This window comes from Gouania willdenowi, chromosome 15 (assembly GCF_900634775.1).
Source record: "Gouania willdenowi chromosome 15, fGouWil2.1, whole genome shotgun sequence".
In the NCBI taxonomy this organism is placed as follows: domain Eukaryota; kingdom Metazoa; phylum Chordata; class Actinopteri; order Blenniiformes; family Gobiesocidae; genus Gouania; species Gouania willdenowi.
In genome coordinates, this window is record NC_041058.1 from 24,360,043 (window position 1) to 24,387,830 (window position 27,788).

At 37.5% G+C, this 27,788-nt stretch overlaps 1 protein-coding gene across 4 annotated transcripts in view; it reads left to right on the forward strand.

The window, feature by feature from the left end:
• mypn (myopalladin) overlaps positions 1-27,185 on the forward strand; it is a 38,136-nt gene extending 10,951 nt beyond the window's left edge. The window contains exons 3-20 of one of the 4 annotated variants that reach the window (XM_028468272.1): positions 3,536-3,711; positions 6,483-6,534; positions 6,618-6,942; positions 7,013-7,087; positions 7,941-8,082; positions 9,472-9,588; positions 9,677-10,457; positions 13,676-14,743; positions 15,483-15,615; positions 16,107-16,184; positions 17,923-18,144; positions 18,926-19,075; positions 19,402-19,481; positions 21,328-21,454; positions 23,625-23,832; positions 23,944-24,109; positions 25,799-25,932; positions 26,012-27,185. In XM_028468272.1, the coding sequence (XP_028324073.1) occupies positions 3,536-3,711; positions 6,483-6,534; positions 6,618-6,942; positions 7,013-7,087; positions 7,941-8,082; positions 9,472-9,588; positions 9,677-10,457; positions 13,676-14,743; positions 15,483-15,615; positions 16,107-16,184; positions 17,923-18,144; positions 18,926-19,075; positions 19,402-19,481; positions 21,328-21,454; positions 23,625-23,832; positions 23,944-24,109; positions 25,799-25,932; positions 26,012-26,202 (4,225 nt within the window). In that variant the 3' untranslated portion in view covers positions 26,203-27,185. Of the gene's footprint in view, positions 1-3,535; positions 3,712-6,482; positions 6,535-6,617; positions 6,943-7,012; positions 7,088-7,940; positions 8,083-9,471; positions 9,589-9,676; positions 10,458-13,675; positions 14,744-15,482; positions 15,616-16,106; positions 16,185-17,922; positions 18,145-18,925; positions 19,076-19,401; positions 19,482-21,327; positions 21,455-23,624; positions 23,833-23,943; positions 24,110-25,798; positions 25,933-26,011 lie in introns of those variants that run through there. The other 3 variants (XM_028468273.1, XM_028468274.1, XR_003675620.1) reach the window with 3 other exon arrangements.
• The last annotated feature ends 603 nt before the right edge of the window (positions 27,186-27,788 follow it).

The following is a 27,788-nucleotide window of genomic DNA, read 5'->3' on the forward strand; positions in this document are numbered from 1 at the left end:
CATAGTCAGGTACTGGGATCGAACCCCCAACCTCTCGATCAGAAGACGACCCTCTACCACCTGAGCCACGGTCGCCCAAAAACTAACCTGCAGTGGTGAGTAGTGCAAAAGGATGATGAAGTAAACATGTGATCATCTTTTCCAGTATTTACATTAACAAGCGTGCGTAGATGTACATTTAAATTCAATAATATACATGTACGTACATTCAGTTACAATTTAGTTCCAGGGTTATTTCACAGCAACAGGTCTGACACTCTGACTGTTTGGCGTTCATTAGAGTGACAGCCTGAGGGAACAAACGGGTTGTTTTGGCTTTCATATGAATTATATTATTATTATCACACTAAATAATTAAGAGCTGCTGCAAACAACAATTTACTTACTTACTCAATTAACAAGATGTTGTCCAGATTTTTGCGTCGTAGATCCTGGTTTAGCTTTACTTGCCACAAGCGCCTCCTTTCCTCTGATAGCTTGTGAGATTGTTCTTCCTGATTTGTGGTGATTTTTGGCAATCTTTAAAACTCCAAATACGTCTCACTGTTTGACCGATTGGTACAGCCAAAAACACGGCAATAGATCACCATTTCGTCGCAAAATTAGGGATTTTCTTGTCTGCGTGCTGTTTGTAGACTTGCTGCTTTATCTCCAAAAGGGCGACTTCCGGGTTGATGACACGCTGTGAACACCTTCTATAAAAAGACAGGGTTTTTAAAACCAGCAAATTCCATCCATCTATTTTCTGACACACTTGTTCCTGTTTTCAGGGTCGCGGGGACCAGCAAATTCCATCTTTTTCATTTTTTTAAAGACTTACAGAAAACTGGTGCAGTGTACGAGAATTTAGCACTCATTATTAGGGATGTAACGATTAATCGTAAGGCAGTTAAAACTCGATTCATAGGTATAACAATTTTTTGAAAATTGAATCGCAGTACTTTTTTAACCAGCAGAGGGCGCTATCCACAAGTGTAGGCGGCGGGCGGAGTCTGCTAATAGTTTCTTTCTGGCTGCCTTCTACTCTTAAATATGTTAATAAATTATTCATTACTCCTTTAGCACCGACAGAAAATCTGTAATATTACTTGAATATCTGTAAAAGTCACGTTTTTCTATTAGCTCTGTCTGCTAGCATAGCTTCTCTTCTTCACTGCAAGATATCTGCATGCCAACCGACCACTGGGTTACCAGCGCCCTCTGCTGGTCCAAACAAATATGACGTAAATCAGTGCAATCACGGTTTTTTTTTTTTTTTTTAAAGTCCAATTGTTAAGGCACAAAATACATTTTCAGTTGCACTTTTAAAAAGAAAAATAACTATTATGCAGTTTTGCATTGTTTATTATAGATCCAGAATTTAAATTAATAGGCTTCATTTTCATTTGTATTATTCCTTTATTTATTTAATTCAAGATTTATTTTTAGTTCAATTGCATTGTTTTGAATAGTTTATCAAGGAATTCTTTTGTCAATGAAAAATAAAAGGAAAATAGTACAGTATTTTCTAGTTTTTTTCCCAAAAAAAAAATTTGTCTACAGTCCCATTTTGTAAAATAAATCGTGAGAGAATCGTATCGTGAACCCAGTATCGTGAATCGAATCGTATCGGGAGTCGAGTGAATCGTTACATCCCTACTCATTATAGATAAAATGTGTAAATAAAATGTAAAACTAAAGGACCTGTCCAACAGAAAAAGGCTCAAACTACCAAAATGTTTCATTTAGCTTCAAGAGGATCATGTTCTCCATGTTTCTGGAATGGAGACGTGCCCTTTTTGGTCTGAAATAGAGCTTTTCCCAAGCAGCTTTGTGATTGTTGGTTTGTATCTTCTTACTTCGTGAGGTCGTCTTAAAAGGTCTGAAAAGTAACGAGCTCATTTTTTTAAATGTAAGGATTAGAAAGTATAGGTATTTGTTTAAAAGAGGAAGGAGTAACAGTAAAAAAAAATGCTCAAGTAAAGTACAGATACCAGAAAAAACGACTTAATTGTCACCTCTGACATTTATACAAGCGTAAAATGGCAACACAAGGGTAATGCTTACAATTCAAAGACATCAGACATGTATTAAGGGAAAAAACTAACCAAAAAATGGATAGAGTAAAATAAAAATAGAATAAATAAAGTAAAAGTGCTAAGGTTCTCTAGGGATTTGCTGTGAATTAAAATGTTTTGCCATGTTGTAAAACCTTTTCGTATTAGTTTTTTTCAGTTGTTTTATAGACTGGATGTAATGACGTCATTCCTTGTCAAATAATAGAAACTATCCTTTCCTTGGTGCTGTCATGTGACCATTAACCAATGGAGGTAACTAATGGATGCACGATGGATGATATAAGACAGGAATCTATTGCTCCTCCTTGGATGTTTGAATGTTGAATTTTTTATGTTAAACTGTTAAATTTTTGCAGTTGTATTTTTTTCTTGCACTGAATTTCAAAGCTGAAAAATAAATTAAAAAAATCAAGTGGCAGAGATTTACTTCCATAAACTTGCCTGGTTAAAAGCAAACAATTAATAAAATTAAAAAAAAACAAAAAAAAACAAATATTAACCATTTGTGATTTGATTGAAAGTAGTACAACAAAAATAAATAAAATATACAGGTAATGTATCGTAAGATTTCACATGAAGTCTTTTCATTCCTAATCTTTAATTTAGTTACTAATCCACACTAAGGCTGAACGATTAATTGCATTTGCGATATTATTGCAATATCGTAACACGTGATTTTCCAATTGCAAAGGTTGCAATTTATTTATTTATTTATTTTATTGTCTTGTCCTGTAATCTGTGCTTTTAAATTTTTTTTTTTTTAAATTTATTTAAAGTTTAAATAAATCTGAAATAGTTTTTTTATGAATCAGATTGATTTATTGCTTGTGTTCATTGAAAAATACACGACAAGAGGCCCTTGAAAAAAATCATCGCATATGAAATCGCAATCGCAATATTGAGGGGAAAAAACAAAACGCAATTATATTAATATTCCAAATGGTTCATCCCTAATCCACACACTGATCGTCCTTACCTCAGCGTCCTCTGTTTGGTGCTGCTCTTCTCCACAACGTTAACATGCACTCAGAAACTGTCACAACAAGCTGCTGTTGCTTCTTATGTTACAGAGAAAAAGAGATCAGGCTGGCTCATCAAAACGTGGTTCCTGTTGGCCTGCATAGTTCCACCACATGGCTCTGAGTCAGAATGAGCATTAGGGGACTGAGAAAGTAGAAACGTTATATAGCAGCCTCGTAGACAGAATGTCAGAATAGTGCTGAGTGAAAACGAGAGCGTGTGAACAAGTGACTTGTGTGCTTAAAATTCTATACCATGTTGGCGCTATGGCAACTTTGATGAGAGCAGATGAAGTCTTCTCATTAAAACAAATAAAATGTCACTTGGAACAAATTACATTCAAAGGTTAAAAATCTGAAGAAAAAGCTGATAAATGAATGACGCACATAGGAAGGCCTCGCATATGTAAATAGAAACTAGTGAGGATGGTTCATAAACTGGTTCCTGGTCTTTTTCAGGTGGTTTTGTGAGAGCAAAGAGCTGGAGAACAGCCCCGACATTCAGATCCTCGCCAACGGAGAGCTGCACTCGCTCATCATCGCTGAGGCATTCGAAGAAGACACCGGACGTTATTCCTGCTTCGCTTCAAATTTCTACGGAACTGACTCCACGTCGGCAGAGATCTACGTTGAAGGTAACTTTATGTACTAACTAGAACACTTGTGAACTAAGATTTAATAGGTCACACCAGTTTATGTTCAATTGTTGACGCAAATATTGTATTCTGTGATGCTTCAGACCATTAATGCCAGTAGCCTGACCTCTAGTTCAAACCACTTTAACTCTTATTCTGTGACAATGAGAGAGTTGTGCTCATTTATTTATTGCTTCTCTTTTTTAAACTGAAAAATCAATGTTAATAGCTGTTTTTCACAGTGGTTATTATTTCTGCCTCACAGCATTATATGTTCAAACTGTTGCCTGTGGACAAAAGTACAGTGTTAATGTTTAACAATTATATGAAAAAGTTTGGAGACTCCTTCAGTTTTTATGTTCCAAGAAGGTGGAACAGTCTGCCTGGGGATCTAAGAGGAGCTGAGAATATTACCATTTTTAAATACAAGATTAAAAGCTTTATTCAGTCTGGCTTTAATGTAGTGCTTTATAACTTTTAATGTTTTTATGCTAATATTAATGGGTAGCACTTTACTTGAAATTTTATACATAAGGCTGACATTATGCTGTCGTAATCTGTCGTTAGCATTAATAAGGTGTCATGAAGGTCTAAATTACGTTTGCTAAATTATGATACCTTTGGAGCTATGTTGGCACTTTTGGATTAGGTGGAGGGAGCTGGTGAGGTTAGGTAGGGTTAGGGTAACTGACGGTTAGGGTTAGGATAACAAACGACACTTAATGACAGCTTTCATTTGACCTTATTCATGCTAATGACAGGTGTCATGTTATAATAATGACAGCATAATGTTAAGCGTTACCTTATAATGTTTTATATTTTGAAAATTGTTTTTATCTCTGACTCATTATTCATCATCTTTTTTTATTTTATTTTATTAAATTACTTATGTGTGCATTATTCCCAAAATCATTTTATTAAACTTTTTAAATGTTTTATTTATTTTTTTTACTTTATTTTTTATAAACATTTGTACAAAACAGCAAACAAAACAAAACAGCAACAACATCAATTTGTCATCATGAAAGGACAATAAAAATGAAAGGGGATACAGGTCAGTTTGTACATAAATGGCTAAATGATTAATTTTCAAGGTGACAAACACGATCTATTTTTCCCAATCAACATAAAATGTATCCATCTTCTGGTTCAATGCAGGAATAATTCTCACCATATTCTCAATATTAGCCATAATATTTTCCCAGTCAGTCTGTGTTGGAGGGTGAGGCTGTAACCAGCCTTTTTAGTGGTCGCTGATATAATCTTCAGCAGGTGTTTATCCAGATTAGGAAGTTCAGCTGCAATGTTGCCCCCCAGGTAGATTGTTTGAAAAGAACAGATGACCACCCCCCCCCACATACACACTAAAAATATCATTGATAGCTTGTGCAACCTCAGTCCAGTACGGTCCAATCTGCGGGCAGTCCCAAAATTTGTGAAAGTGGTCTTCCATCTGCTCCCCACATTTCCTCCAACACAGACCCCCTCCAGTCAGAGCACCCTGCACACATTAGATTTTTTGGGGTAACAAAGCATCTTATCAGATTGTGCCAATAGAAATCCCTCCATATAGGTCTGAACTGGTGGAGGTTGCCTGAACAGAGCATATGTTGTTTGAGTGATTCTTTGTGTATTGAGTTATTTAGTGAAGTTTAGATACTCATTTCTTTACCTTAGTACATGTCAAATAATACGTCAGCCAGGTTAGCCTCAGGTTTCTCCACTGATTTAATCTCCTCATTAAAATAGTCTCTGACCTGTCGGCACCTAAAGAAGTCCATTTTTTTTCCCCCCAGACCTTATTTTAAAGAGATTATTTCAAAGCAGTCTGTTTCTCTTTCTTTTGATGCGATTGTGCAGAAGGAAGCAACACAAGCACAACCCTAAATTTTGAACCTCCCATCATCATTTTTAACTTTTATCAATCACGTGAGCACAATTCTGTGAGCTACAGTTGGTCTACAGTTGAATATGTAAGAAATGTGCTATACAAATAAAGATTGATTGATCGATGGGTGAGAAGGTAAATCTAACTTTATTTTAGGGGTTTGTGATTCCGAGCAGTGCATATCAACTATTTTACTTCATATTAGAGATTTTTGGACTCTTCCCCACATTAGCTCATTTCAATGAACTATCCTATTTGCTTACCCACCCCTAAAATCAGCTGGTTGGATACTGTATATGTATCAGAATCAGAAAAGTTTATATTGCCAAGTACAGTAAAAAAAACAGCACTGGGAATTTGACTCTGTAGTCAGTGCGCAGAACAATAAAAGCAAAACACAAGCCGAACAATAATAATAATAATAATAATAATAATAATAATAATAATTATAATATTGTCAGGTATAAATATTTAACTTTTATCTTTTAATTTTTTCCAAAGATAAAAATAAAAATATACATTTATATAAACATATTTACAGTACTGCAGGTAATATTGTAATATATCTATTTTTGCTTTACCTCTTACTCTTGGTTTTATTGTAAGGAAATGTAATTTTTCTCTTGGAAAAATTTCATATTTTCTTTTTTTTTGTAAGTAGTTGTTCTAACAAGGATTTAATTCCTCAAACCTCAAATTTGTCTCTCATCCGTTTCTTGAATTTTTTTAACCGTGATGAGCTGACGTGTTGATCTACAGGTGTGACAGTAAAAGTGCTGAGTGTGGCTTGTGTAGGTCTTTCTGTCTGCAGTAAATGAACATGAAACACAATACATAATTCTCCATTAAGGACAAATTATTGTTGTTTTTTTTCATTCTAAAGGAGCGTCTTCTTCAGACTCTGAGACAGAGCAGAATTTTGAACATATCGCTGAGTAAGTAAAAACCTTTTCATTTTTTTTTTTATTTATTAAAATTTCAAAAATAATTTGACCCAGCTTTTGTAAATGTTTTTAAGGCCTCAAAGGAAACAACCAAAGTCCTCATTGTCCTCACCTCTAAGCAAAGCCCCCCCAGCAGAGGAGGATTGTTCTGTGTCCCAGCCTGAGGAACCCTCCTCAGCTCCTCTGGAACCAACAGCTACAATCCAAACATCTACTGCAACACTTCCTGTCTCAGAGCTCTCCAATGCTCCCACAGAAGAAGAGCTGCCAGAGTTAGATGCGCAGCGCTTTTCCTCCTCGTCAGAGGACACGGAACTTTCAGAAAGTGTGTCTACGTTTACAGCTCTGTCCTCACTCCTACCCATCTATTCAGCTCCTGCACAAACACCCCAATCTGAGGTACAAAAACTCAGATAATTCCTACCAACTCAGGATCTTGTTTACTTCAAAATCTTTTATTTATCTTCAGAATCAGCTTTCCAACCACACCGTTCCACACGGACTAAACGGGACCCCCATCATGGCGGCCCCTGTATTCACAAAGGTAAAGTTTCTCTAAAAGTATGGCTGCATCCAAATAGTCCCTCCTATCTCCTTTCCTATCTCCTTTCCTATCCACTGTTCCTTCACTCCCGGAAGTGTTTACTGTAAGTGGTGGCCATGATAAAGAGCGTCCGAGTTCTTTTTAAGCTCAGGAAAAGAGGCTCAATTATTCCTTTATAACCTCCTTTAGCCTAGGAAACACTGATGCATCCTTTACCAAAGGAGACCAGATAATGCTGACCCACAATTCTTTGCAGTGACAACATTTAAAGGGACACGCACACCTCAGCGCTGATAAGGTACGGAGATCATGCAAGTTCAAGGCAATAATATGTCTTGAACAACTTTAAATAATATAAGATCCATATGTATATTTAACAGACACTGTGGTTCAAGAATAGAAATCAGAGACATTTTTAACCACTTTATGTTTTATTCAACATAATTCATGTTTCTGAGTAGAAGGTGAGTGTGAGCAACCATTCTCAATGTGACGTTATTTTACTTTCATTGTTGTTCCTTGTAGCTTTTTTTACCTTTGATTTTGTGTTTTCCTTTGAAAGTGTCATAAATGTGCTTTGAGTTCATTTTCGGAAATTTGTTGTATTTTTTCACCACGACAGACGATTATTACGTCAACTAGTGGAAGTGGGTCTGACGGTTAAAACAAACGTTATGGCCGTTTCCTAACTCCTCTCCTAATACTTTTCCTTAACCCTGTGACGTCACCCACGGGGTTATGGAAAAGTGGATAGGAAAGGAGATAGGAGGGACTATTTGGAGGCAGCCAATATCTCTCTCCATCATCAGTGATGTTTTACTCACCCAGTGTGTCTCTCTCATCCCATCACCAGGACCTGCAGGATCTCATTGCGTCCAATGGCCAGTTGGTGGTGCTAGAGTGCCGCATGAAGGGAATTCCATCACCTGCAGTGTTCTGGTACAAGGAAGGCAAAGTCATCAAGGACTCTCCTGAATTTAGGATCCTGCAGAAAAGTATGATGTGCTAGTAAGGATTTAACCATCAACAAAAAAGAAACTGCAGATATGTCATGTTGGATACGATACGAAAATTAGAATATTTAATGTTTTTGTCATAAAAGTTGTCCTAATTAACCTAACCCCAGAGGACTGATATATCCTACTTAAGTACAAGTACTGTTATTGTATTAAATTGTATTCAAGTACAAGTTAGTGGTACTGTACTTAAAATACAAAAATAATTTTATTTTTGGGAATAAATCTTGCCACGATTCCCTTGCAGACAGTAAACATCTCATGTATAAACATAAATTTGGCCGTTTGTAGCAAATTATTACACAATATTTCCCTTAATTCAATAGAAATTGGACACAAAATCTTGAAAATTTAAAGTGAAAATCCTGTTGCGACTGATTTCTATCACTTATTGCTGGGATATTGTCAGTTTCTTACATATTTTGTAATTTATTATATATCTAAAAGTGTAAACTAGGGCACAATAATGTTAAAATTTGTGGCCCACTTGAGATCAAACTGCTCCGTATTTGGCCCCTGAACTAAAATGAGTGTGATACCCCTGTTCTAAGGTTTTGTGTACAGTATGTGTTTCTGTTTCAAAGCCCAGATGCAGATGCAGAATCAGGCACATGTTCCGTTTAATCCTCATTTTCAACATTAGTGTTGACTGCACAGTGTACATACTCGTCTCTGCAGAAGTGTTTACAGTCTTTGAAGCTTTGGCTCTTGTTCTGTGCAAAGGCCAGGGCAGATGTTTCTGAGTGTGAACCATATAAGGCACTTCATCATCAAAGCACCATGGCAGGCAGCTCCACACTGATTCACACACTCAGCCTGTTTAAAAACATCTTCTATTGTATTGAATTCTCTAAATCAGTGTTTCTCAAATGGGGTACATGTACCCCTAGGGTTATGTGATGGCACTACAGTGGGTACTTGAGTGAGAGAAAGTGGAAAATGAACAAAGAAAGAGTCAGAAAAAAAAAAAAAAAAAGGGGGGGGGGGGTTTAATAACTTTTATTTTCATTTAAAAATGATAATCATAATAATGATGATGTAAATGATCTTGATTAGAACATGAACTGAAAATACAAGGAACAGTCTTGGTCCCACACCAGGCGGGATATGACTGGAATTTATAAAAACTATAGAAATAAATCTATTTATGAGACACTAAATACTGTTTCATTCCATTTATTTACAATGGGATTCTTTAAAATGTGCGTTATCGCCATCATTATGTTCTATAGTTGTTTTTCATAGTTTTCCGAGTAAAATGTAGTAGGTACTTGGATTCAGAAATAAGAGAAAGGGGGTACTTGAGCCAAAAAGTTTGAGAACCACTGCTAAATAACAGTTTATATTTCTTGTCTTTTTTACCTTCAGAGGAGATCTGCACTTTGGTTATTGCTGAGGTGTTTCCTGAAGATTCAGGGACGTTTACCTGCACAGCAAGCAATACCTATGGATCTGTATCGAGCACAGCCACCCTAAATGTCAAATGTAACACCCACAATCTCATCAAAAACACTAGAATATATATACCAGCATGTGTTTTAGTTCTCAGTGTTAACTTTCTGCTTTACTTCAGGCAATGGTACCATCAACAACCATGTGAGACCTTCCAACACTTTGCCTGTAGAACTAAACCAGGTCACAGACTTTACCACAGCACCTGCTGCTTTAAATCCCCAACCTGAGGTTCCTGTCACCAGCACCATCAAGCCTCACTCCAGCACCATCCGTCTCGACCCACTTGTCTCCAGCGCTTTACGCCTCGACCCCTTGAACACCAGCACCCTGCATCTGGAGCCCAGCAGCTCCGTCATGCTGCGTCCAGGCCCAGCACACACAGGCCTACCCAGTCTGGATCCTCCATGCTCAACCAGCAGCTCATGTCTGAATATGTGTAGCACCAGTGTCCCACATTTGGATCCCGTTGCCCTTCACCAGGTCCCTCCTGGGTCAAACGGAGATGATCTCGAACCACAGAGCAGCAGACGCTCGCTGTCATACCCAAGACCATTTGTTTCTTCATCTTCTAAAGTCGAGTCACAAACAGAACAGGAAGTATCCAGACCTTCAGAAAACTCACCTGATACAAGCCAAAAACCTAAAAGCTCCTTTAACCATCAGAATGAGAGCCACATCACAGTACCACTGCCCGATCCTCCTCCCAACTCCTGTCTGAAGACGACCACACTGACCAACCACAGAGACTCACGCTCCAGCAACAGACTGGGTCTGCGTGTGCACTTTAAGCTGCCTGAGGATGAGGAGGATGAGCAGAATGATGCATGGAGTCACTCTGATGAAGATGACCTGGCCTCAGCCAACAAAGAACCACCACCACTGCTGGCCAAACCCAAACTGTGAGTAACAACAGTATCATTGAGATACTGTGTGGTGCACACCTGAATAGGGGTTTTGTATTGCCTGGCATCTATGAATACGATTCGTATCACGATACATAGGTCACGATACGATACGATATATCCCGATATTAAAGTACAAGACGATTATTGCAATTTTTTATTTATTTTTTAATGTATGACTTAAGAAACAACTAATCTGTAAATGTGTACACCTTCATGAGAACATTATGTATGAAATATATTGTATTGGCATATTTTACACTCAAAACATTGGCTTTAACATGCCATGTGCCAACAACTTAAAATAAAAAATAACATATAATCTGCCTGTGGCTTTTAAACCAACTTTAGTGCAACTTAGCTAAGGTATATGCCAGGAACAACAAATAAATGCAGAAAGTTAGTACTTTCTTTTTAGATTTGATTGAAAAAACACAAGCTGGTCAACATGTCCAGGTTTCAGCACTTCTTTGTGCAGTTACAATGTCTCCTGTAGTGGAAAAGACTTTCCTAGTTAAATAAAGGTGAAGAAAAAAAAAAATCAATATGGATGCATTTTGAATCGATCCAAGAATCGCGCGACGTAATATCGCCGAATCGATTTTTTCCAACACCCCAACAGCTGAATGTGTGGTAATAAATGCCCTGGTGCACATTTTTTTTAAAGTATTTATTATAATTTTTGGTAGATATAACATGGCTTCTGGTGAGACGTGTGAACTATATGGTTAAACAATGATTACTTTTTATGTTTTTACATCAAACTCTGCTTTTTTGCTGACATACTCTTTGGGAGCGATTGTATTGGAAGACCTTTGCATATTTAATCTTACCCTTTAAAGACTAACGACATTTTATTCTGAAATCAAAAGGTTTATGATGGCTTACCTCTTGCAGAATAAATGAATTCAACTTTCCCAGAAATGTTCCACATATTTTAAGTGTGTTTATAGGTATACATCTAACCATTTGTCCTGCAGTCAGTGTACCTGTCACCGCTTATGGAGAAACAGAGTTGCAGTCTCAAAATATCTAGACATTTTTTAGGTTTAAGTCAGGAATCAATGCAGGCAAGTTCAGTTCCAGTCTAGCTTATTTAGTTCATATGATTAAAAAAGTAGTTTTAAAACAGTACATCTGTATATCAGTGAGCTCATGTTTTAAACGTATTACCCCAGTTTTCCAATTCAGGGATGATCAAACATAGTGAGTCCAGAGACCCCCTACAGGGTAGAAAATCCTCGTATTCCTCACATTAAAAAAACACAACTCACTGCCACTTGTAGCCCTAAATGTAGCAGCAATGATCAGATCCCTTCAACCTAAATATTAAAAATATGTATAGTAGAAATTAACTTAAAGTGTAACTAAGCCCCCTGGTTTTAGCTGACCTGCCACTAGGAGGGAAATTAAAAAGAAATGCCTTGATTATGGGTGGGGCTCCTGGAGCAGTTAAGACACGCCCAGTCTATACTATAAAATCTAGTTAATAATCACTAAAGCTCTCTATTCACAATTATCTGTCCAACCTACTCACTACAGATGGCAGAGTCCACTGGTGATAGTTCTTACAGGAGGGGCGGGGCTAACAGTGCTGGTTAGTGATGCATGATGCTCCAATGATGTCACAGAATCTCATTCTCAGCCAATAACAAAATTTAATTGTAATATCTGGGTTTCAACCCATAGAGGGCATTTTGCAACAAAATACTCCAGATTGTAATACTTTGACTAAAATGTCGAGAGTTGGATCAGGATCAATGAACAGCAGAAAAAAAGCAGTTTTGGGATTTAAAGAGTACCTGAACTTCTTTGTAACATAAAATGTGTTTTGCAGTATTACCAAAAAACAATATATCTGCACATTTATTTGGGGAAAAAAAATTGATGTATTTTTTTCTGCACGATTATCTATCCATTGAGACAGCATCGCACTTCACAGATACAGCAGTGTGTCATGTCCATTATCAACATACTGTACATGTTACGTCTGCATGTTTTATTACTGCATTGGTCCCCATGTGTACCAGTAGTTATGCACTTTGGTAATGATATAAGACAGACATGTATACTATATATCTTTCATCTTTGGACCCCAGTTTGTAAACCACTATCCTAATTGAATCATATTTTAACAAAAAAAAATGTTGAGGGAAATTCTTATTTCTTTATTTAGCACATAAATCAAAGAGCACAAACAACATACAAATGAAAAACAAATACCAGAGAAAACAACAACACAAGAGAATACATTGAAGGAATAGGCAGAAAATCCACAAAGGCTTATTTGAAAGCCTCTGTTTACCTAATAATGAAACGGTTTAAAAATAACATGCATTGACAATCAGATAGAGAGAGAACATTAAAAACAAAACATTGCTTACTATGTGGTTTATTGGTTTATTAGTGTTCCGTGATATTTAATCCCAAAAAGGATTAATTGCATGCGTTACACAGAAATAATCAGAAATATTTATATATTTCCACATATTCAAAAGTGGTAAACAAATAATAAAGTGGTGTATGCGTGTGTTAATTACAGACTAGTCAAAAAGTGATGAACTTTATCAGTGAACTCCATTCACTGTATATGTTTCTGTCATAAGCCTGTTAGCCATAGATTATGAGAAAGGAAAGCAGAAAGGCAGATGGGAGATTCAGCTCTCACAGGTTCTGTGTCTGCTCAGTGTTGGAGTTTGAAGGGCTGGGTTAACACAGGATAAGCAGCTGGGCGGTTCTTTCATCCCTCACTGGGACATTTTACTGTAACCATTTCCACTCAAAAACCCACGCATGTGGACCTCTAATGTGGATCTTCAGGCTCTCTAAAACAAGGGATGGCATTTTTTATTTGTGAGTTTGCATTTCTGCTTTTATTTAGAATCAAAGAATGTGACATGGTAAATATTTGATGTCATTTGTTTTTGTTTTTACTTTTATAATGTGACATGTTACAATGGACTAAATCTGACATTTAAGACGGTTTTCTGTGGGTAGAGTGTGATGATAAATTGAAGGTAATATTGGTATTATTAAGAGCTTTCTGCAGCATTGTTTGTGGGCTTCCAACTGTTAGTCCATAAAAGGGCAAAGATCTTGGTGCTGACTTTGGCTCATTCCTGCTGGGGTTTACTGGATCTAATTTATTAGGACAGCTCACTGACTCTCCCTCATCCACACCATGTATAGTTGTGTTTGTTTTTGTGTTTGACCAGGGACCCAGCTCAACTTCAGCTCCTTCACAACCAGGTCCTCCTGGAGCAGCAACAGGAGAACGAGCCCCAAATCCAGTCAGCACCCAACCCCCCATTCCAGATCCAAACCACGCCTGAGACCCCAGGCCCCAGTGAAGGTCCTCTCTGGTCCCCCAGGATACATCAGGAACCCCAAGTGCCGTCTTTCCAGTCGCACTTTAACACCATGACCTCTCCACAACAGATTCACCCAACTCCACCTCAGCCCACCCCCACAGCTGCCCCCACTTCTTCTCTGAGCATGGCTACACCAGCCATCAGCACCTATACGCCTCTCATCACCTCTGCTGCTTCACCAATGAGCCCCCCTTCCTCCGCTCCTCCTGTGTTTAAGACGTCCTCACTGGTGACGTCCCCTTTGGCTGCTTCTCACCTCACTATGAGTCCATCTGGCACCAGTATAGCACCAGTAACCCAGGCCAACACTATCCACGCCTCCTATCTTAATCTGTCGCCTGCAGTTTTTGCCAAACCAACACCACCAAAGCTAAGCACAGTCCCCACTGATACAACACCCTCCCCCTATGAGGTCACATCTCCAGCTCCTCTGCTGAGGAGCACCCACGCCTCCCTCATGAATCTCACTGCCATCTCCAGTACCTTCAGCTACACTCGACCCAAGGATTTCATCGCAGCTCAGTGCCTCTCTCCGGTCAGGAGTCCATCCCCAACAGAATCTCCAGTCCCTCTGCTCCAAGAGCTGGCTGCAGAGCTGAACTCCTCTGCAGCCAGCTCCCCAACCCTCCCACCATTCTCCCCCCCACCCAGAACCTTCCCCACGAGAGTGCTCATGTCTCCCACCAGCCCTCCATCCCTTATGTCCTCCCCAACACTGTGGTCGGCACCATTTCACAATAGCGTCTCTGCCTTTCGAGCCCAGTCACCCCCTCAGGCTGCCTCGCCCACATCCAGCACCTCCACCCCTAGCCCCATTCAAAACCCTGTGGCTTTCCTCAGCTCTGTCCTGCCATCACTGCCACCGAGCCAGGCCACCAACTCAATGGGGCTGCCAAAAAGAGCTCCATTAGGGTAACTCATTTTTTACTTAAAGCGATACTCCACTGTTTTTACAAGTTTGGCCTAAAATATTTATGTCATTTTTAAAAGATCCATGCCTAACAGAACACATTATATTACACCATATTCATTTAATTGCTTTTTAAAAATGAGACTACATCACAATTTTATAGCCTGTATTCTGCCATCTTGAAAACCCGTGATTGATGATGTCACACGGCCCCACTGCCTGTAAACATCCCACTGTTTTGGCCACACACTATTTAATGGGAAGTAAAAGTCCCTTAGGAGAGCTCTTCTTCTCTGCTTCATTGTCTACTACGCAAGCACATAATTATAACTGTCGCCCCTGTTGTCACAGATTTTTTTTTGGGTCACAACTGTTTTTTTTCCTCTTTCGGCAAGCAAAATAGGTTTACATTGACCAAAAAAGCAGCTAAATGATCTAAAAAGCAGACTGAATGTTTCACTCCAATAGAAAACTATTGGATGTTTACAGGCAGTGGGGCCGTGTGACATCATCAAACACGTGAATACTGCCTCTAAAACGGTAAAGTAATCCCATTTTTAAAAGACGATTAAATGAATATTGTGCATAATAATACATTTTAGTAGGCAAACTGTAGATCTTCTAATAAGTAAATTTGAAGGAGTTTAGGCCAGACTTGTAAAAACAGTGGAGGATCCCTTTATTGCTAAAACCTCATAAGGATACATAATGTCTCGTTGTTTTGCTCCTTTGCCTCTAAAGGTTGCTGAAGAAGGCTCCTAAGACACGTTTCCAGGCAAATGAAGACGTCAGTGGAAGCAAAGAGCTCCTTTTACAACACATCGAGAAGAGGCTTCAACTGAAAAATGATAGTCACCTATTTGCACATCAACAGGTATGAGGTATTCTATGTTCTGTCATTTGTTCGTCTCTGTTGCAAAGATGTGAATAAATGCAAAGATTAGTGAAGCTCAGAAGTTGGGGTCAATAAATGGATCTCTTGTTAGTGGATGCTTGTGAACTAACCAGCTGCTGCGCTTCAACCTTCAGATGAAGTGTTTGTACACACGTTCTTGTGTCAAGCTTTTTTAATTCTTTACAGCAGAATGTAAGAACACATTCTGAGATGATTCTCCCTCTCCAGTGAGAGAGAAACATTAATATGACATCCATTCAGATAGGCAGAGACTATAATGAACTCAGCAGAGCATCTTCCATCAATCCCTTCCTTCTCCATTCATGGTCACTCATCACTGTGTGTCCATGTAGCGTAATGACATGCGTGTGCTAACACCAACGGCTTGATTGAACGTCCACTGATGTAGATGTGTTGTGTACAGTTTGTGTTGTCTTTGGTGTTCATCATCCATCCCTATCCTCTCATAGAAGCAGAGTAATGAGGGGAAAACAGCGAGCAGGCCCTTTGGACCAAACTTTGCTGCTACTGTCATTAACTATGACGAGGTACAAGGATCGTTTCATCCCAAGCACTGCTTTGCTCGAGGCTGTATGGGTTACTATGATGTTTCAGTGCAAAATGACATCTTAATTCGTCCTGCACACTTATCTAGATACTTGGAGCATCAATGTCTCTAAACCTTCATTATTACTAATATCCACAGATAACCTAAAATAAATACAAGGACATTTTGTCATCTTTTAAAGTCTTGCTACCAGGGTTGGGGTCAATTACATTTTAAAATTGCAATTAAGTCTTCAAATATCCATGTTCAATTACAACTTTATTACAAGTAAAATGACCGGCATTTTTTCCAATTACCATGGAAACTGTCATTTACAATGTAATTAAACGCAAAACTGGGGAACCATGTTATAGTTCTATGGTTTACACATAGGCCTATGTAGTAAATCATTATTAAAATGTGTATCAAATCATATCAAGTTTACCCATTAGTTGTCTTAAAGCTGATTTCCAGAGTTTCTAAGAAACGTCTCAATGTCCCGCCCTAAACAGCTCCACTTCCTCCCCCTGCCTCTGCCAATCTACCAGAAGCCACGCCTCTACTTTTCTGTACGCGCATTGCGGAACATAACAAGGTTGCATTGGGTCGCATTGATATAGGTCTATGTCTCAGGTAAGAGCCAAAATCATATTCACATGTTTACTGTTGTGACGCGCGGCCTTGTTTCCGTGCACAGTTCCTGATTCACTTTGATTGACAGTCTCAAAAACAGGAAGTCAAAGCCTATTGGCTGGACGCACTCAACGATCGTTTCCATTTGTATAGGGGTCTATAGGACGAAGGAGGGATTTATACATTAATGTATAGGAATGACCACCAGCAGTTGACCATAGTAAAAGACTAGTTTTCAAAAGAATCATACATAAACATATATTTCTCAGAAATTCTGGATATCAACTTTAAGGATCCTTTTGTCATTTTAATAAAAGTTGAAATCAAGGTATACTGACAGACAAAAATATGAATACCAATATTTTCATGGATAAGGATAGATAATATTTTGTTGTGTATTTTACAGGTGATTTAAGACATGGGTCAAAAGTGACCCCTTATCATAAGAGATGCTAACAGAATCTGAACTCAATTACAATTAAATTACGATTTCAACAGCAACATATCTTTTTGAATACGATTTCAATTATAATTACGTGATAATTGTAATTAATTACCAATTGCAATTCTAATTGACCCCAACCCTGTTTCCTACTTATGCTTGCAGCCCTTTTCTCCTTTTTTCAAACTAAATTTGCCCAGTGTTCTCCTCTCTCCAAGATAAAACTCAAACTAAAGCCTGCATTTTGTTATTCTATGTAATATTCACACCTATTAATTATTTTTTATCGTTAAATCATGTCTTTCCAAACTTCATCTCATCTCATCTTCCTCTGGTCTCTGTTTTACCCCTCAGCCTTTACTGGTTTGGTTGGATGAGCAGGGTGATACTGTCAGACACATCAAAGCCTGATGTTTAACCCTTTCATGGTTTAAAGTGACAATCTATGTTGGAGGGAGGGTGTCGATTGTTACTTTAATAACCACTGTTGACAAAGGGTGAGGCGAAGCACGCTGCATTATGATCTTTACCCCTGCATTACTGCCTCATCTCAGTAGTGGGCCTTTATGCTCCATGCATGATGTGGCAGCCATTGTATCCAGGCCATAACAAGCACAACCTGTGATTATACAGCTTTTAACGGAGTAGTTTTTCCCTTTTACAGGAGTACAAAGTATCTAATTTTGAACAAAGACTAATGAGTGAGATTGAGTTCCGGTTGGAGCGAACCCCGGTGGAGGAATCCGATGACGAGGTGCAGCATGATGACGTTCCCACAGGAAAATGCATCGCTCCCATATTTGACAAGAAGCTGAAAAACTTCCGCGCGATGGAGGGCGTTCCTGTTACATTCTCATGTAAACTGGTGGGAATCCCTGTTCCAAAGGTGACGAGAAGCACAAACTAAAGCATGAGATCTCACCTCCATTATACACCAACGTGTACCAGGGATGGGATCAATTATAATTATATTTGATAATTAATTACACTCATGACATAATTGTATAATAATTGAGTTCAGATAATTGACTTTGTAATTGTGATTTGCATGGAAATTCTATTAAAAAAAAAAACAACTGTCAATTACAATTTATTTAAACACAAATCTGTGGAACCATGTCACAGTTCTATGGCTTACACATATGTAGTTAACAATTATTAAAATAATTTTCATTTCAACTTTTCCTTTTTCTCTACTGGATCATTTGATCATTTAAATAAATATAAATCTAGGGGTATACTGACAGAAATAAAGGCTCAGACGTCCACACCAAAAATATTAATATCAATATTATCATTGATTAGGAAGCCTAAGAAGGTAACCAAGAGATGAGAAACAAATTAGATGATAGATATTGTTTTTAGTGTATTTTACAGCTAATTTAAGACATGGGTTAAAACTCACCCATTATCATAAGAGATGCTAACAGAAAGCTAACACAAGAGGAAGGTTACGTCTTACGAGTTCATTTATTAAAAGATCAGTAATTGTGATTAATTGTAAATTAACTTTAATAATTGAGAACGCAATTGTAATTGACTTTCAGGGGATAACAAATAATCATAATTTTATTGTAATTGAACATGGATAATTGAAAGTGTAATTGTAATTTTAAAATGTAATTGACCCCAACCCCAATATGTGTATTCTATTTATCTCTTATCAGGTTTATTGGTTCAAGGACGGTAAGCAGATTTTAAAGAAGGACATTCGTTACAAGAAGGTAAGAGAAGGCGATGGGACCTGCTCGCTGCACATAGAGAGCACCACCAGTGATGAAGATGGAAACTACACCATCATGGCTGCTAATCCACAGGTAGAGCTTCTATTTTACCCCCTTACATGTTTTTTTTCTCGTATCTTCTTTTCTTCTTCTTCTCTTCTTCCTTCTCTCCTCTTCCTCTTCCTCTTCCTCTTCCTCCTTCCCTTCTCCTTCTCCTTCTCATTCCTCTCTCTTTCCTCTTCTTCTTCTCTCTTCTTCTCTCTTCTCTCTTCTTCTCTTCTTCTTTCTTCTTCTTCTTCTTCTTCTTCTTCTTCTTCTTCTTCTTCTCTTCTTCTTCTTCTTCTTCTTCTTCTTCTTCTTCTTCTTCTTCTTCCTCTTCTTTTTGTGTTCTATCTAATTTAATGTTTAATGGTCCTTAGGGGCGAATCAGCTGCTCCGGTCATTTGATAGTGCAGACAGGACCTCCTCGACACCGACTGACACCCATTCATTCTCAGAGGTAAGCTGGTATGAGTGGGAACTGAGGTCTGCAGGAATGAGAAATCTGCTGACAATAACATTTTGGAGGAGCTAACGTAATATTTCTCAGACATACTGTTTATTATTTTAAAAACTGTCTGCCATCAAACCCTATCTGCTCATGCCATAGAAAACCTTCCCATAAAGCCTTTTACACACTGATCATAAACTAATATGATAGCGACATAATGTTTGGTGATTTGTAGCAATTTGCTTTGTAGAAATGTGGTTATATTTCTGTGCGTTATCCACTGACCCTGCTTTACAAACACACACATCTCATTACAGTCATTTTACTGAGTTTCCCACGTGTCTCATATGGATAACCACATTTTATTGTCCAGTATATAATATAATGAGTGTAATATCAAGTACCCAATATCGACGCATACATGTGGAGATGAGCCGTGTTAGTTTTCGTCTGCTAAATTTTTTCAAGTGGCAGTAATGAAACCATGACTAATTAAAAAATGTAAATGAAAACTATATCAAAATGTATTGATATTTTCTACAACTAATAAAAACTAAACAATAATTTTGACACATGGGACAAAATCCAATCAGAACTCATGTTATCACATGGTCTTGCCATCACATTAATCTCTGTCTGTATTTACAAACATTAATAACGTCCCATATCAGGTTGATCAATTGAAGATTTAAAAAAAATGAATGACTCCTTATGCTGTATATTTTAGTCGACTATATCTGTAACAGATTTAGTCGACTAAAATCCTTACATCATTTAATTAGTTAGTCTACCCAGTGGTTGCCAAACTTTTCACAGTCCCGTACCCCTTTACACCTTTAAGCTGAAGTTATGTACCCCTACTCCTGCACACTTAATAAACATAATGTCATATACAATGTAGAACTACAGTGAAATTTGTCCCTGAATTTGAGCTCCTGTTGAGAAATAATACACAATACATAAATAATAATAATAATAACTAGAGTATTTGCATTTCTTCAAGAAAATGCAAGTGAGGATGCAGGTGCTGGCCCACGTCATCCCGCCTTAGCTTTGCATTAGCATTAGCTAGTATTAACGTTGGTCTAGCATTAGCTTTAACTTAGCATTACCATTAGCTTAGCAATAGCATTAACCTAGCATTAGCATTAACCTTACATTAGCCTAGCAATAGCAATAATATAGCATTACCATTAGCCTAGCATTAGCATTGACTTAGCATTAGCTTTAACCTAGCATTAACCTTGCAATAGCATTAGCCTAGTATTTGCATTAGCCTAACATTAACATTAGCCTAACGTTAGCATTCACTTAGCATTAGCTTTAACCTAGCATTAACCTTGCAATAGCATTAGCCTAGTATTTGCATTAGCCTAACATTAACATTAGCCTAACGTTAGCATTCACTTAGCATTAGCTTTAACCTAGCATTAACCTTGCAATAGCATTACCATTAACCTAGAGTTTCCAATGTTGTCACCGTGTTTTTAATTTTCATTCACGTACCTCCTATGAAAATTTGTGTACCACTGGGGGTACCCGTACCCCACTTTGGGTCTAGGGTCTACACTATAACTGATTGGCCGTCTGTCAAGGGTGTACCACCCCCCACTCCCCCACCCCCGACTAGTGCCCAGTGACAGCTGGATATATGCACCAGCTGAACCCCATGACCCCCATGAAAAGGAGCAAGTGGGTCAGAAAATGGATGGATGGATGGATCCTGAATTTTGACTAATATTGAGTTTCATTTTAGTCAAAATACTATGACTAAACTATTTAAAAACTAGTCCAAATGAAGACTGCAGATAGGTTTCTGTATTCTACTGTATTGCTCTTGTGTTCACAATGTCAGGGTACGAGCTCGCATACAGGAAGTTGAGGGGGAACCAACCCAGGAACGTTTCTTTCGGCCACACTTCCTTCAGGCTCCTGGGGACATGATGGCTCACGAGGGGAGACTCTGCAGACTAGACTGTAAGGTAGGAAGCTGCTCGTGGTGTGAGGGAAACGTCACTGAGGTTTATGGCTAGGGAGCCAATAGTATTCAGACACTTCCCGTATATGGAACATAAGTGGGTTCCATATTTTCTCAAAGTTACTTTTAATGCAAACTTATCAGACATAATTTATTTTATTTATTTGTTGGTTTATTTAACAGGGACAGTGTACATAATATCAATACAGAAAATGTACCAGAAGGCTATTGTTCTTCTATAGTCCCTGAGTAGAAATGTTTAAATTAATTTGTTTTCTTTTGTTAGATTGAAATGAATGTATCAGTTTGTTTATGATGTATAATCATAAGTGCAACGGTATAGTTTATTGTATTTATTCATTTATCGGGGACAATATAAACATCATTTTCTCAGATAAAGAGGAAAATGTGTCGTATATGGAGCTTCTGGCTCAGGCTACATTTGCAGCCCTGGTCCCTGGTGAGGCTTTTACTGTAACATAAAACATTTTAAAACAAGCAGTGCAATTTACACAAAACAAAGAATATGGACATCATAAAAGTAAAAGAAGATGAAAACTGACTAACCTCTAGTTCACAACTTTGTTGTTTTCAGTTAATCAAAATTCAATTACGATTTCAATTATTACAACCCAACAAATAACATAATCAAGAAAAAAAAAAAAATGAAAAAAAAAAAAAAAAAAAAATATATATATATATATAAATAAAAATTAAATTTTTTTTTTTTTACATGTTTATTCACTAAATAAAACAAACCCACTATTTCGGACAACTACAAATAATAAAGCTTGGCACACACATGTTATTAATACTAACTTTGAGTTGTTTAATACACGCACATGCAAGCTCCTCCCCTCCGCCCCGCCCCTCTCAAAGCTAAAGCTCGCCTGCAGGAAAGTTGTTGCTAGTGGTCTTGAAACATGGCAGGAGAAATGCAGCAAAAACGCTTGGTAAACAAGTGGAAAGTCAAATTCTCTTCTATGGGAACACTTTGGGTTTTATGATGAAGACCTACAGTTGACAAATAATCGTTTGAATAATCGTGATTTCAATTATGACTAAAATACTTGTGATTATTATTTTTTCTATAATCAAGCAGCCCTATGTTCAGGTAAATGAGAGGGAGCTCATACTGTATCTCACTCCTTTGGGTCTTTAAACCACTCAAATGCAATGATTTTGAATATTACAATGACTAAAATAGAAGCATTTGCTACCCTTTTGCTGTTTTTCATAGATAAATAATAAATATAACTATTGAAATCATTATTGTGCCTCTTTGTTCTGATAAAGCATGGACCAGTTAATCCTGATCTTTCTGAGTCATGAAATCTTTCACTCTGGAGATGTTCTTTAGGTTCTTTAGGATTACAAGTACTCACGTTACTGTAATTGATTTGCTTTTATGGGTTTTAAGTATATTTCTAAATCAGTCATTATCCTATTACTTAATTACATTTTGAAAATAAGTAAAGTTGTTACTTTTCTACCGTACACCCAACCATTACTTAGTAAATTTGTTATTTTTTTGCTTTAAAAATGATCAACGGACATTGTGAAACTACAAAAAATGAAATGACCAGATAACACATCATAGCTAACTAATCAGATTAAAAAGCATTGAATGCCAGTTATTTTCTTTGTTTTAAAGTTAATAAATTTAGCTATATTTGGATTTTTTGCATTGAATGAATTGGTGTTTTTTTATTTGAAAAAAAAAAATTGTACATTTGGACAAACATTTTATTTTATATAGGTGCTTTTGTGGAAAATAAATTAAGTTCCAATTGTGCAAGATTTTCTCTTCCTCTTTTAGTTAATACATGAGATGTTTACAGTATGCAAGGGAACCATGGCAAGATTTATTACCAGAAATAAACATGGGGGCACTATTTAATTGAGGTACTTTTTATTTGTACTTAAGTATTTTACATAGGATTCATTTGTACTAGTACTTGGGTGTGATTTCAATCAAGTAACAGTACTTCTACTGGTTTTATTATTGATGCCATTTGGATGCAGAATCTCTCTATGACTCTCACCTCCATATTGTCCTGATTTAGTTAAAGGAACTTTTGTCTCAACCACCAGTTTACCTTTTTATTTCTAAGCAGTCACACAACACCTCTATGGGACCATAGTCATCTAAGTTCATCTCTGGGGCTTTTTAGGTGAGTGGACTCCCCAACCCAGAGCTGATGTGGTTGGTCAACGGGAAGCCGATCTATTCAGACATTTATCACAGGATGTTGGTGCGTGAGAACGGCATCCACTCCTTGGTCATCGACCCGCTGACAAAGAAGGACTCTGGCACCTACACCTGTATTGCCAGCAACAAAGCTGGACAGAGCTCCTTCAATCTGGAGCTTACAGTCATGGGTAAGCGCAGCATGGAGGTGATTACTTATCATCTACGTGTGTGATTAGACCTGCATACTTTGTGCAGTACACTTGATATACATGTGATTATCATGAGGCGTGTGCACGTAGAAAAAGAGAGGAAGCATCCACCTCACTTTGCGGAGAAGCTGCAGAACATCGGTATTCCTGAGGGGGCTCCGGTGAGGCTGGAATGTCGGGTTATGGGCGTTCCTCCACCAGTGATCTTCTGGAAGAAAGACAATGAGAGCATTCCCAGAACCAAGGACAGAATCAGGTCAGTGCATGGGACGTAGGGGTGTGCATTGCCATGAATCGGACGATACGATTCACGATTTGCATGTCACGATATGACATATCCCGATATATCCCAATACTAAACAGTACGATAAACATTGCGGTATATTGCAATATCAATAATTACACATTTCAACTTTACAAGTACTGAAAGGTATTTTTTTTACTTGTGAGTATAAGTAAATAACTATTCAATTCAATTCAAAACAGCTTTATTGGCATGAGAAAACAGGTTTACATTGCCAAAAAGATTAAATGTTATAAAATAGTTACATTTGTGCAAAACAATCAGATTCAAATAAAACAATAAAATAGGCTTTCACTATATATATATATATGTAGAACATCAAACCCCAAATAAGTCCAGAATAATGAATGAACACTCGGCGTGTGTATGAGCTTGTAAAAAAGACACTGCTTCAGGGAGATATTTGCCACACACACAGACGCACACACACACACACACACACACACACACACAGACAGACGGTCTTTGATTTATTAGATAGATTCTTAAATTCTTTTGTTTTTTATAAAGTAACCATATACATCTATAAAAGTGCCCAGTATGTTTTATGAAAATAAAGTGCAATCAACTTCCAAGCTTTAAAACATTGAGAAGTAGGGTAGTTTAACAAGGCAAGGAACATGTATTTGTGTAGCGCATTTCATACACAAAGCAATTCAATGTGTTTTACATGATTAAAAAGTGCAACAGAAAACATTTAACAGTTTAAAAATCAATGAGGACATTAAAATCAGCTGTAAAAACATTAAATCAACAATAATATGATTAAAAATCTCCCTCTGTCATACACAGTAGAGAAAAAAAGTGCCTTTAACTTGGATTTAAAAACGTTCTCATTGGATGCTGACAGTTTGTTTCACTTCTTTGCAGCATAACAACTAAAAGCAGCGTCACCATGTTTGATGCGAACAGTGGTTCACTGACGCCTAGCGACCAAGCGTTTTGCATGTTAGCACAATTCAATTTCTTCTCTTTAAAAAAACAAAACAAAAAAAAACATTTGGACATTTTCTGGATCGATACAATAATTGTGTGGTGATATCCACTGTGAACCTGAATGTTCAAACTAATCAAATAGTTTAAGTAGTTCAAAGTGATAGAAAAAAGTTATTCTAACGTATTTATGTCAAGTTGGTGTAACATATTTTTTTTTTTTTGTAAATTTAACTAAAAACCTTTGAGTAAATTGAACTATATTTGTCTATAAGGAAGTATAACTGAAAAACACAACTTCAGTACAACTTAATAGAATTAAGTAATTATATGCTAAGAATGATAGAGTCCTACTGTTTCAAATAGTTATTATTTAAAAATATAGCACTTTCATTTAACTGTTAACGACTTTTTCCCCTACCCTTAATAGGAAGTTCAATTAGTTTAAACCTTAATTTAAGCTTTTATTATATTGTACACAAAATACTTACCATCTCTACTTTTAAAAGTAAAGCTTAAAATATTTTTCGCTTTGTGTTTTCCTTTATTGCAATAAACCAGCACAGATCTCTAACAGAACTTTTTTATCTGTGTCAAACTCACGGTACGGGGACCAAATGAATATATTTCTATGTAATAGGTTAAAAAGATCCTGATGAAACACCATGTAGGAAATATAATATGTTGTTGATGATCTGTTCTTTGCAGCATGACTCAGGATGGATCCGGATACGTGTGCCTCCTCATCCAGCCAACAAGGAAAGACGATGCTGGCTGGTACACTGTGTCAGCAAAAAATGAGGCCGGCATCGTTTCCTGCACCTCCAGACTCGATATCTATGGTGAATATTGCGCCTATATCTTCTAGCTCCATCATGAAATAGGCCACGTGTTCTCTTAGTAACTGTGCAATAACACTAGCTACGCCTTTAGCACAGTGGCATCAGAGCATCCCTGCACCCATGAAGAAAACGCCACGAGCAGGCAGCCGATATGCAGCCCTCACAGGACAGGGACTCGACCTCAAGTCTATTTTTCCCTCGTCAGACTCCGGCCCGATCCTGTTCTCCAGCTCTCCTCCTGAGGCCTCGCTGGAGAGCGAGGAGCTGTGAGCCATCGCCACAGCTTGGACACCCTCCATCACTGTCACCACAACACAAAAACACCCAGGGTGGAGTTCAAATGACTGTGATTTATCACCTGTTCAGACAATGTGGTGATGCTTTAAAGTGAAACATGAGTCGGAACATAACATAGACTTCTGACTGAGGGGTTGTCACCATTCCTGATTTTAAAAAAAGCATTTCAAATTCAGAAAAGAAACCATTTGTGAAAAGTCTTAGTTCATGAGCCATGGGTGGAGTTGATCACTTATATTGCCAAAAGTATTAATACTTGCCTTTACATGTACTTCAATTTCATTACCATCCTATTCTATATTAACAAGGTTTAGTACAGACTCCAGTGTCTCTGGGAGTATGTTTATGTGAATTTTAACACATTTCTCCTGCCTCTAAATAAATTCATCCTAAAGGTTTTTTTTTTATTTCAGGCCAGGCTATAGTTTCCTTCACACCACATGTGTCAAACTCATGGCCCGGGGGCCAATTTCGGCACTTTGGAGCATCCAATTCGGCCCACCGGAGAAAGTAAGAAGGACAGAGAAAACATGAATCTTTGTGTAAATGAAACTCAACAATATTTACAGGGGGTCACAGTTTTCCCGGTGCTTATATCACATGATGGCAGTCATTTTTAATGTTAAAGTATTGAAACAAACTTTCTTTCAAAATCTTTACATTTTCCTCAAATTATTACATAACATTCCCTTAATTTAACAGAAAGTAGTCACAACATCTAGGATATTTAAGGTAAAGATCCTGTTGGGACTGATATCTATCACTTATTGGTTGGATATGGTCGGTTTCTTACATATTTTGTGTTTTATGTATGCGCAGAAGTATAAACTAAGGCCCAATAATGTTGAAATTACTTGTTTTCCTGCAAAAATCTGTGGCCCACTCGAGATCAAAATGTTTCATATTTGGCCCCTGAACTAAAATTATTTCATAAATACAGTTGGGCAAAAAAGTATTTAGTCAGCCACCGATTATGCAAGTTCACCCACTTAAAAAGATGAGAGAGGCCTGTACTTTTCATCATAGCTATACCTCAACTATGAGAGACAAAATGAGGAAAAACAAATCCAGAAAATCACATTGTAGGATTTTTAATGAATGTATTTGCAAATTATGGTCGAAACAAAAGTTCATCTCAATGTAATTTTTTTTTCTCATTTTGTCTCTCATAGTTGAGGTATACCTATGATGAAAATTACAGGCCTCTCTCATCTTTTTAAGTGGGTGAACTTGCACAATCGGTGGCTGACTAAATACTTTTTTGCCTCACTGTAGGTGTGCAGTCGTGGTTGAAGGCATGTCTAAATACTTCTGGCAATGTGGTGTCATTTGGTGACGAGTTTAAATGATTCACATTTGTGTCGTTTTGAATAGTTTGTTGAACGTTGATGCTAACTCTGGTTCCTAAATGTTATTTTTACTGCCTATCCCATACATGTGTACCTGCGGCAATAGCTTCTTTTAAACTTTATACATGTATTTTAGAACATATATTATAATCCTTAAATATAAAATGATCAATGACATACTGTTTGTACTCATGTGTTGAGAGACATTTG